Source organism: Homarus americanus, unplaced genomic scaffold (genome assembly GCF_018991925.1).
Source record: "Homarus americanus isolate GMGI-L3 unplaced genomic scaffold, GMGI_Hamer_2.0 scaffold74, whole genome shotgun sequence".
NCBI lineage: Eukaryota > Metazoa > Arthropoda > Malacostraca > Decapoda > Nephropidae > Homarus > Homarus americanus.
The window spans coordinates 1,700,683-1,713,182 of NW_024716951.1; the positions used below are offsets into that span (position 1 = coordinate 1,700,683).

General features: G+C 46.3%; 1 protein-coding gene across 1 annotated transcript in view; it reads right to left on the reverse strand.

Moving 5' to 3' along the window:
- LOC121858601 (protein spaetzle 3-like) overlaps nt 1-12,500 on the reverse strand; it is a 58,930-nt gene that overhangs the window by 45,901 nt on the left and 529 nt on the right. The window contains 1 exon segment of the mRNA XM_042355109.1: nt 12,038-12,500. This exon segment is cut by the window's right edge and continues 529 nt beyond it. Within this exon segment, the coding sequence (XP_042211043.1) occupies nt 12,038-12,361 (324 nt within the window). The 5' untranslated portion in view covers nt 12,362-12,500.

Consider the following 12,500-nt stretch of genomic DNA (forward strand, 5'->3'; position numbering starts at 1 on the left):
ACACTAGGGGAATGATCGAAGATTATGTGGTTGTGCAAGTCTGCAGGAGAGAGAGAGAGAGAGAGAGAGAGACACAATTCTCACGGTACAGAACTGCTCATAAGTGTATATAAATTAATCATGTCCTTCGCGTTTTCCTTTCATATATAATAAAACAAGACTAAGGAAATAAGAAGAACGAGGCCACGACCGAACAAAACCGAAAAAAAAACGAAATATAAAAAAAACAATATAACTCTAAAACAAAATCGAAATGAACAAGAATATTTCGTTCAAAGTGTAATATATATTTTTTAATTCGTCTGTATCAAGTCAATCCGGTTAGAAAATACTATGAAAAAAATAAACAGCAGAAAAACAACGTGACTCACCTGAGGGTCTTATAAACTGGACGATACAAAACATTTTAAATTTTTTTTTTACTCTAATCGTGAGAGTAAATGAGGAGTCTTTTGGTCTGAGGTCAATGAGAAACATTATATGAGAAAAGTAGAGTAATATTGTTGTCTTAGAAGGGAGAGGAACGTTAGTGATGGTGCAATAACGAGGATAATTTCGAGGTTGTTCGTAACTCTTTAGGTTTTAATGAAGTCATCCCTGTACCGCTTGCCGAGTGTCCATTTTCTTCAATTTTTTTTTTCTTTGCGAATTCTTTACTGATTATAAGTCGCGCCTCTTCCATAATGTAAGTTGGGCACTCAGACCAACACAGACACCACCATCCCATCATCCATCACCCGTCTATCACATCCCGGGGTATGATGTCCCCACCCTGCCGCCATCCATCACCAGTATATCGCTTCCCCCGAGGGTGAATGTTGCCCCAAGTCACTCTGGCAGGCAACCAAAACGTCCAACTCAATGCATCTTGCTTCCCTCATTAGCCTCGGGTCAAGACAGTACCAATAACCCGCAAGCTTCACAAGTGTCAAACTCACCTTCATCAAAACCTCAATCTCGACCATTAAGTAAGGTAGTGGGGTCATTTAAGCGTTATTAGTACTTGTGCCATCCGATTTTCCACCTTATCATTGCCAGTGGATTAAAACCTGGAGTGAACGAGTCTTTGTGATTCGTCTCAGTGACTTGAAGTTCCGAACCAGCCACACCCGGCCCTCAGGGGATTGTGTTGTGGTGTTGTCAATCTCCCACTGGTAATTACACGTTTAAAATCATAATAGTTATAAATATTTAAACCAGGACTTAGGACACAAGGACGAAATTTCATTGTCGACTGTTTTAAAGGATGGCGTCACCTGTCAACAAGGATCACATAAAGATTAGTTTATTTCACCTTCGTTTATTTCACCTGATGATTAAGCATCCTACTGCTAACCTAACTTAATCTAATGTAGCCTTACAAAACCTAACCCAACCCAATCTAATCTAGCCTTTACCAACCTAACCTAACTTAACTTAATCTAAACTAGCCTTATCTTACCTAACCTAACCCCACAGGTAGCGTTTGGGTGTTTGACAATCAGGTGAAATAAACTGGGGTGTCTAATGTTGAGGGCGGGGAGCTGTAGTGGGTAGGTACAGTATAAAATGTGATGAGTAAGTGTGGATGGCCCGAGAGGTGTGGTTAAGGGTTGTGGAAGGCAGGTGGCCACGGGTGCCGGCCAGGGGCGTGGCCCTAGACGACAGCCATGGCCATAAATAAAGGAACGATCAAGATATTCTGGTAGTGACCCTCAGCACTACAGGAGGCCACACCCACCAGATGAATGGTGGCCCACCTGCTGGTGGTGGTCCCTAAACCTGCTGGTGGTGGTCCACAAACCTGCTGGTGGTGGCCCACACCTGCTGGTGGTGGTCCACAAACCTGCTGGTGGTGGCTACCTGCTGGTGGTGGTCCACAAACCTGCTGGTGGTGGTCCACACCTGCTTGTGGTGGTCCACACCTGCTGGTGGTGGTCCCACACACCTGCTGGTGGTGGTCACACCTGCTGGTGGTGGTCCCACACCTGCTGGTGGTGGTCCACACACCTGTGGTGGTGGTCCCACACCTGCTGGTGGTGGTCCACACCTGCTGGTGGTGGTCCACACACCTGCTGGGTGGTCTGCTAGTGGTGGCCACACTGCTGGTGGTGGTCCCCACCTGTGTGGTGGTCCACACCTGCTGGTGGTGGTCCACACCTGCTGGTGGTGGTCCACACCTGCTGGTGGTGGTCCACACCTGCTGGTGGTGGTCCACACACCTATTGGTGGTGGTCCACACCTGCTGGTGGTGGTCCACACCTGCTGGTGGTGGTCCAAACCTGCTGGTGGTGGTCCACACCTGCTGGTGGTGGTCCACACCTGCTGGTGGTGGTCCACACCTGCTGGTGGTGGTAGTAAGAAGTAGACGAGTAGACGGGTAGCTGGAGTAGATGAGGAAGTACAGTAGACGGGTAGCTGGAGTAGATGAGGAGTACAGTAGACGGGTGGCTGGGTAGATGAGGAAGTACAGTAGACGGGTAGCTGGAGTAGATGAGGAAGTACAGTAGACGGGTAGCTGGGTAGATGAGGAAGTACAGTGGAGGGTGGTGAGAACAGACGGTAGCTGGGTAGATGAGGAGTGCAGTAGACGGGTGGCTGGAGTAGATGAGGAAGTACAGTAGACGGGTAGCTGGAGTGAACGAGGAAGTACAGTAGACGGGTAGCTGGAGTAGATGAGGAGTACAGTAGACGGGTAGCGGAGTAGACGAGGAAGTACAGTAGACGGGTAGCTGGAGTAGATGAGGAAGTACAGTAGACGGGTAGCTGGAGTAGACGAGGAAGTACAGTAGACGGTGGCTAGTAGATGAGGAAGTACAGTAGACGGGTAGCTGGGTAGATGAGGAAGTACAGTAGATTGCTGGTAGATGAGGAAGTACAGTAGACGGGTAGCTGGAGTAGACGAGGAAGTACAGTAGACGGGTAGCTGGAGTAGATGAGGAAGTACAGTAGACGGGTTGCTGGAGTAGATGAGGAAGTACAGTAGACGGGTAGCTGGAGTAGACAGTACAGTAGACGGGTAGCTGGAGTAGATGAGGAAGTACAGTAGACGGGTAGCTGGAGTAGATGAGGAAGTACAGTAGACGGGTAGCTGGAGGAGGAGACAGTGACGGAGTGGTAGATGAGGAAGTACAGTAGACGGAAGCTGGAGTAGATGAGGAAGTACAGTAGACGGGTAGCTGGAGTAGATGAGGAAGTGACCATAGTAAAACATTCCTTGGCAGGTCGAGAGGTACAGTAGACATGGAGACACGTGAACATATTAGTAGAGAGGTAGACTGGTAGATATATAGACAGATAGACTGGTAGGTATATAGACTGGTAGATAGGGAGGGAGGGAGAGGGATAGGAGGGATAGGAGGGAGGAGGGAGGGGCCAGTAGACCTTGGGTTACACAAGACGATAAGGTCAGGGGTTGACCGGGCACCTGGCTGACTGGCTGAGTACTTGACTGGCTGACTGGTTACTTGGCTGACTGGCTGAGTACTTGACTGGCTGACTGGTTACTTGGCTGACTGGCTGAGTACTTGACTGGCTGACTGGTTACTTGGCTGACTGGCTGAGTACTTGACTGGCTGACTGGTTACTTGGCTGACTGGCTGAGTACTTGACTGGCTGACTGGTTACTTGGCTGACTGGCTGAGTACTTGACTAGCTGACTGGTTACTCGGCTGACTGGCTGAGTACTAGACTGGCTGACTGGGTGAGTACTTGACTGACTGACTGACTGGCTGAGTACTTGACTAGCTGAGTATTTGACTCTCTGAGTAGTTGATTGGCTGAGTACTAGACTGATTGATTGGCTGAGTAGTTGGCTGGGTGACTGGCTAGTACTAAACTGGTTGAGTACCTGGTTGGCTGACTGGTTGAGTACCTGGTTGGCTGACTGGTTGAGTACTTAACTGGGTGATTGGCTGAATACTAGACTGGCTAAGTACTAGACTGGTTGACTGGCTGTGAATATGACTGCGTGTCTGCTACAGCGTCACCCCACAACCTGTTCTTAGCCAGTGAGGGGAACCCATGAGAACAGCATCACATGTTTCTCTCACAACAACAACAACATAAGGCTCTCCAACAAAAACACAAAATCTCAACAAAACACAAGACTCGCAACAGAAATACAGGACTGCAACAAAACATAAGGCTGCCAACAAAAACACAAGACTCTCCAACAAAACACAAGACTCTCAACAAAACACAAGACTCTCAACAAAACACAAGACTCAACAAAACACAAGACTAACAAAACACAAGACTCTAACAGAAATACAGGACTCGCCAACAAAAACATAAGACTCACAACAAAAACACAAGACTCTCCAACAAAAACACAAGACTCTCCAACAAAACACAAGACTCTCAACAAAACAAGACTCGCAACAAAACACAAGACTTCACAAAAACACAAGACTCTAACAGAAATAAGGACTCGCAACAAAACATAAGGCTGCCAACAAAAACACAAGACTCTCCAACAAAAACACAAGACTTCCAACAAAACACAAGACTCCCAACAAAAACACAGACTCGCCAACAAAACACAAGACTCGCCAACAAAACACAAGACTCTCCAACAAAACACAAGACTCTCCAACAAAACACAGACTTCAAACAAACAAGACTTCCAACAAAACACAAGACTCGCCAACAAAAACACAAGACTCTCCAACAAAACACAAGACTCTCAACAAAAACACAAGACTCTCCAACAAAAACACAAGACTCTCCAACAAAACACAAGACTCGCCAACAAAACACAAGACTCTCCAACAAAACACAAGACTCAACAAAACACAAGACTCTCCAACAAAAACACAAGACTCTCCAACAAAACACAAGAAGACTCTCCAACAAAAACACAAGACTCTCCAACAAAAACACAAGACTCTCAACAAAACACAAGACTCTCCAACAAAAACACAAGACTCTCCAACAAAACACAAGACTCTCCAGCAAAAACACAAGACTCGCCAACAAAAACACAGGACTCGCCAACAAAAACACAAGACTCTCCAACAAAAACACAAGACTCTCCAACAAAACCACAAGACTCGCCAACAAAAACACAAGACTCTCCAACAAAAACACAAGACTCTCCAACAAAAACACAAGACTCTCCAACAAAAACACAAGACTCGCCAACAAAAACACAAGACTCTCCAACAAAAACACAAGACTCGCCAACAAAACCACAAGACTCGCCAACAAAAACACAGAACTCGCCAACAAAAGACAAATCGCCAACATATATAAAGGTCGCCATGAACCACCTGATCTTAAAGAGAGTGTGTTTACATTAGCCCAGAGGCAAGATGGCGACTAAAATATGTGTTATTGTAATGTTTTTTTCCCTCTCTCTCTCTCTCTCTCTCTCTCTCTCTCTCTCTCTCTCTCTCAGGATGAAGTCTCTTTTTTTTTCTCTTAATGTCCCAATCTGCTCACTACCTGCACCTCTTGACCTTCATAAGCAGTCTCCTTCTCCCTCCTTCTTCCTTCACTTCCTTCTTCTTCTTAATCTCCTTCCCTTTCAGATTCTCTCTCTTATCTCACGTCCTTCTCCTTCCCTCGTTCCTACTTCAGGCTATGTGATCAACCTTTAAACTTTACTCTTTCTGTTGAGCATCGAGGTGGAAGGCAGACAGACAGGCAGGCCCATGTCTACTCTTACTCACCACGACTCTCTCAGCCACACGCTCTGTTCTCCTGTTTATACAATCTTCCTTTTCGGTTTATTCTTTGGTGATTAAAAACTATTATAAGAGGAAGAGGAGAGGAAGAGTATAGAGGAGGAGGAGGGGAGGGGGGAAGAGGAGAGTTAGAACAGGAGGAGGAAGAAGGAAGAATTAAGATTAGTGTCCTCCTGTTTATTGATGTCTGCCGCCCTTACATTTAATCCAATATTCTGGAATTTTATCCATTCCTCACTCCATTTACACCCCCCCTTCTCTCTCTCTCTCTCCTCTCTCTCTCTCTCTATCTCTCTCTCTCTCTCTCTATGTCTCTCCTTTTCCTCGCGCTTCTATCTCGTCTACTCTCTTTCGCCCCACCCAGAGAGAGAGAGAGAGAGAGAGAGGGGGGTACCCACTCGTAGATCAGTGTATGAAAGCAACAGGTGAATCATGGCCGTCAGAGCGAGGTTGGCCAGGTTAATTAGCCAGTGTAGCCGACAGCACGTGACTTCCTGATTTATGTTACAATTTGTCTTCAAACTTACAATAGATTTTATATTCATACATGTATACAGAGTTTCCTTAAGTATATATGTAGTATTTCTATAAATACACTAAAACTATCTGCCCAACTGAGTCTGAAATTTAGAAATAAGCAGAAGGTAAAGTAGTGTTGGTTAGGTTGGTATTTCTGACTGTGAGTTGTACCTGATAATAACTATGATAACTGCAGGTGCAACTTACAATCAGAAATACCAACTGAACCGACACTGTATATTGTGTACATTTCCTCCTCCTCAAAATCCCAGTAAAGTTTCACAAGCGATCCATCCAACCATTCAAGACCCACGGACACTACGGACATACACAACAACGTACACGATACCCCAATATACCACACACACTCGTACAGGGAGAGAGGGCGGGGAGGAGGGAGAGAGGGCGGGGAGGAGGGAGAGAAGACGGAGAGAGGGAGACAGGAGGAGGGAGGTAGGTGAGATTTAATGACTGTCTTATCTTTCAGCTCAGGTTAATGACGTAAGGTATGTGTTGTTTTCCTATTTTATTAAAGTTAATGAAGAATATTAAAACAGCTGTATGCAAATAAGTTGTGGGTGATTGTAGGTAGACTGTGTTCTGAGGCAGCGAGGTCGATTAGTTGTTTCTCAAGACGAGACTCTACCTAACCTAACCTAGAGAGCGTGAGGTGGAGTATGTGGGAGTGTGGGAGAGTGTGTGTGTGTGGGAGAGTGTGTGTGTGTGTGGGAGAGTGTGTGTGTGTGGGAGAGGTGTGTGGGAGAGTGTGTGTGTGTGGGAGTGTGTGTGTGTGTGTGGGAGAGGTGTGTGGGAGAGTGTGGGAGAGGTGTGTGTGAGAGTGTGTGTGTGAGAGTGTGTGTGTGTGGGAGAGTGTGTGTGTGTGGGAGAGTGTGTGGGAGAGTGTGTGTGTGTGGGAGGTGTGTGGAGGGTGTGTGTGGGAGGGGTGTGTGGGGTGTGTGTGAGAGTGTGTGTGTGTGTGTGGGGAGTGTGTGTGTGTGGGAGGTGTGTGTGGGAGATGTGTGTGTGTGGGATGGTGTGTGTGTGTGGGGAGAGTGTGTGTGTGGGAGAGGGTGTGTGTGGAGGAGGTGTGTGTGGGAGTGGTGTGGGAGAGTGTGTGTGTGTGTGGGAGAGTGTGTGTGTGTGGGAGAGTGTGTGTGTGTGGGATGGTGTGTGTGTGTGGGAGTGTGTGTGTGTGTGGGGGTGGTGTGGGAGTGTGTGTGTGTGTGGGAGTGTGTTGTGTGGGGAAGTGTGTGTGTGTGGGGAGGTGTGTGTGTGGGAGAGTGTGTGTGTGTGGGAGTGTGTGTGTGTGGGGTGTGTGTGTGTGTGTGGGAGAGTGTGTGTGTGTGTGTGGGTGTGTGTGTGTTGGGGGGATGTGTGTGGGGTGTGTGTGTGTGTGGGGGTGTGTGTGTGTGTGTGGGGTGTGTGTGTGTTTGTGTGTGTGTTTGGGGTGTGTGTTTGTGGGGAGTGTGTGTGGAAGGGTGTGTGTGTGGGAGGTGTGTGTGTGGGAGAGTGTGTGTGTGTGGGAGGTGTGTGTGTGTGTGTGGGAGAGTGTGTGTGTGTGGAGGTGTGTGTGTGTGTGTGTGGGGAGTGTGTGTGTGTGGGAGAGTGTGTGTGTGGGAGTGTGTGTGTGTGGAGTGTGTGGAGGTGTGTGTGGAGACTCCAGGATAGTGTTACCTAGGCGTGGCAGTCTTACAGTGAATGGAGATGCACATGCCATCAAGACAACCACTACCACTACTATCATCACCACCACCACTACGAATACTACTACTTTGCTGTCACTCGGAATCAAGTATGACGATCACCCAGATATGATACAATGATATGAGTTATTAAGGATGTCACCTATGTTAGTGAGCTCCGAGGGGACTAGAGAGGCCAATACAGGACCCGCAAGGTTTTCCACAGATGTTGCACGAGTGGAGGGCTACATCTAGTGCGGGAGGGGCGACGGCAGCACCTTTCTAACGCTGACGGATGCCTTCTTCGTCATTAATTAGGGAGTTATCGTCGAATGAACCGAGGGAGGCCGTGCAATGCGGAGTAATTGGGCCATAGATTGCTTGAGTGGATTGAAAAATTCACACATATTTTGGTGATCTGCCATTTGTCCTTTTAGATCCAGAAGTTTGCTCTGGGCCATCACTCTCTTTTGGAGGAAGGTATCAGCTTTGGTCCGAGACAAAGGGTTGTTCTGCTAGTGCTTGAGGGGCAGCGCGTTTACCATTGACGAGTATGTCGATTTCCGGTTTAGTTTCATCAAACCATTGCTGGTGTTTTAGTTGATCTGGCCGAGGGTCTCGCTGCAGGATTTTGTGATGACAGTATTGAGGCTAAACCCCAACCACCCACAACACTTATGTACCTGTAATTTCAGCACTAATTAAGCACAGGTACCAATACCATATTCTGATACCTCACTTGCTAGGGTACCAGGACAATATATTAGTACCAGGTAACTTGTTAATATCACTCGGGAACCATAATAATGCCACTCGCTTAAAAGTACCAGACCTTAGAGACCTCAATGCATGGTAGGTAGTGATCTAACATGCACCTCTCTCTCTTCCCCATCACCTCCCCTCCCTCAAAACAGCTAAAATACGTACCCATTCACATCTGGGTGGACTAGAGGCGCCCTGACTATAACCTAACCTAACCATAACACGATACACCTCTCTTAAAACACACAAATTTCTCTCAATCTCTCTATTAATTACACTCTTAAGATAATCGTTCCCCTTTGAGACACACACACATTAGCTCGTCACCCGTGTCTGATTATATACTATTATTCATAAATGTAAAACCTGTAGCAACCTGATGTATTATGTATTCTGTTCTCCTACAAGATACAAGGTAATGTATTCTCCGGTACAGGATACAGTGATGGCGGCCTGATTTGTGTTTCTTTTGGGCTGTAATCTTTTGTTTGGGTTTTTTACTTACTGTCAGGATATGTGTGGTGTTGTTGATAGTGATGGTGATAGTGGTAGTTGTAGTGGTAATAGTGGTAGTTATAGTAGTAGTTGTAATAGTAGTAGTGGTGATAGTAGTGGTAGTAGTAGTAATGGTGGTGGTAGGTGTGGCCAGTGCAGCGCCATGCCCACAGCACCACGCCCACAGCACCACGCCCATAGCACCACGCCCTTATTGTGTCATATCTCTCTCATTATATTTACTCTTCATTACGGGGGCGAGAAATAATGATGATAATAATAACAATGATAATGAGACTACCACAACTACTACTATTGCTAATACTATCCTCCTCCTGCTACTACTACTACTACTATTACGACTACTACCAAGAACAAGAACAACAAGAACATTACCAATAACAACAAAGATGAAAATCCCAGACGTAATTAAAATTCCCGACACGATACAGGGATTCGAACGCTGGCAACGACCTCGGCACGCCAAGTATTCACCAGCCTTGATCATAACAGGCCTGGCGACGTGATCATTCCTTTCAACAGCTGAGTGCAATACTGCTAGTTGAGGTTAGGGTGTGTCCCGTTCATTACTGCTGGTGAACGTGTTGTGAACGTGAGAATATCGGGGGTTTAATGTGTATGTGTGTGTGTGTGTGTGTGGGTGTGTGTGTGTGTGTGTGTGTGTGTGTGTTGTCCACGAACTTGACCCAAATAAGAAGCTGCAGGAAGGCACGAGAAGATCCTAGTACTAGTGGTGGTAGTAGTGGTAAAGGGTGGTGGTAGTAGTGGTAAGTGGTAGTAGTGGTAAGTGGTAGTAGTGGTAAGTGGTAGTAGTGGGTGAAGTGGTAGTAGTGGTAAGTGGTAGTAGTGGTAAGTGGTTGTGGTGTAGTGGTGATGTTGATGGAGGTGGTGGTGGTAGCGCTAGTGGTGGTAAGTGGTAGCAGTGGTGGTAAGTGGTAGTAGTGGTAAGTGGTTGTGGTGTAGTGTTGATGGAGGTGGTGGTGGTAGCGCTAGTGGTGGCAAGTGGTAGTACTAGTAGCAGCATCATAGGAGCTGTTCCTTTAGTTACCAGACCTGTTTTTGCTGTTCTCCTTCCCTTGCCTCGGCCCTACCTCTGTGAATGAGGAGGGAGGGAGGAAAAAAGGATGGAGGGAGGAAAGGATGGAGGGGAGGGGAAAGGATGTGAGAGGGAGGGAAAGGATGAGGGAGGGAGAGGAAAAGGAGGGTGGGGGGGGAAAAAGGAGGAATGAATGTGGGAAAGTAGGAAATGAAACAGCATCAAGCATTTATTTCATCATCAATATAATCTAAACACATCTATCTCAAACTAACACATTTCTCTCTAATAAACCTAATGTTTTCTTTTTTACAAATATCCACTACCAGACATATAACATCTGGCATATTATATAAGGTTAAGGGTATATAATTTATTTTGGAGGGGTGAGGTGTGAGGTGGAGGTGGAGGTGAGGTTGGGAAGGAGGGTGGGAGGTGAGGTTGGGAGGTGGGAGGTGAGGTTGAGGTGGAGGTGGGAGGTGAGGGTTTGGAATTGGGAGGTGAGGGGTTGGGGGGAAGGAGGGGGTGTTGATACAGTAAGATGGTATAGATCGTGATGTAATGAGGTCAGGGAAGACGAGTTGTGATTCTTAGTTTCCCGGGTGAGCTGTCAGGGATGGTGTGGGTGGTGGGGAGAGAGAGAGAGGATAGGTAGGAGGAGAGAGGAAGAAAGAGGAGGAAGAAAGAGGAAGAAAGAGGAGGAGGAGGAGAAATAACATTGGGGATGATCGTAATTTTTTTTGACCTTTCATTACTACTACTACTATTATCACCATCCCAACCCTTTCACCTCCCCACTACCATCATCTCTACCACTATCACCAACACTACCACCACCACTAACCCTACCACTACCATCACCACCACCACCACCACCCCTACCACCATCACTACCAGTAAAATTTTCCTGCATTAACTGGAGCGAAATTATCAGGCCTTGAGGGTTCAGTGGTGTTCGAATCCCTTTCTCTCTCCCCTAAATTTGATAGACATTGATTTCATTTTGATGTTCGTATTCCTTCAGCTTGACTTCCGAGGGTTTCTTTTGATAGATTTGTTCGTTTTTATGCCTTCGACTTTGTTTTTGTTGATTATGTTGAGAGATGTGTTCGTATTCATGCTTTCGACTTTGTTTTAAATGTTTATGTTTAGGAGTCGTGTATGTTTTCTTCCATCTTGACTTCCTAAGGTCTGTTTTGATAGATGTGTTCGTATTTATGTTTTCTTTGAATTTCGAAAGCTATAATTTATAACAGAAGCGTTCAATTTTACCTTCATTTTACGAATTTCGAGAATGTGACGAGAAGAGTATGGAAGGACGAATGATTGAGGCTTGTCATTAACCACAGCGACCATAACCCCTAGTCCTGTCTTCCCGCGCTTTTTTTTACCCTCGTCAACAATGTCTGATATGCTAAGATTAATCCCTTATTTCTCACTGTTTAATTCTCGAGTCAGGATCGGGGTTAGATTAATTCACATACATAGGATGGAGTAGATCAAGTGTGAAGGTTCCCGTCATGTAATATTCATACAGTATACATATTAGGATATAACTCTGTATATGTTAGACGCGTTCTAATTTTAAGGTCATGATCAATTAACACATTTAGTAGTTTATTCAGCAGATGCCCTCTTGTGTTGACTTCCCGAATCTATATAACTATATACACCAGATGCGACGTCAACAAGACACTTCGGTATTTATTTGTTGTTTACATTCTTGTGGTAGTTTATGTCGGTGTTTTATCTCGTGGGTTGTTGAGGGGGAGGTTTTAGTTTAAGTTGTTGTGGGTTTAAGTAATGGTGTAAAGTATAAATAAGTGAACTAAAATAGAGATGGGTGTACTTACAGGCAGCTGGACGAAGGTGGTGTTGGTGATGGTGGGGATGGTGAGGCGCGGGGACACGGCACCTGGGGGGAACATGGTGCTGTGGCTGCTGGTGTTCCTGAAGGCCACAGGTCCCTGAAGCTCTGACGGCAGGGAGGGCATGAAGCTCGGGAACTGTGTGTCGTCATGCCCCATGTCCAGGTATTGGCTGGGCACTCCGGCAGGTACCCCAAGCACCTGCTGGGGGCCATGCTGTTGGAAGAAGGGGTGTTGGCCCCCCGGCAGTCCGTGGTACAGTGACGGGTCGTGTACCGTCACGTTGAAGATAGCTGGATGGAACGACATGTCGTCTCTGGTGGTCACTTGAGGTGACTATCGTGTCGTACCTTCAGCTGACTTCTGATAGAACAATTTACAAAATAAATATTTGTTTTTATATATTCGAGGAATTATTGAGCACATGTGTTGTTATGTGAAGCACGAC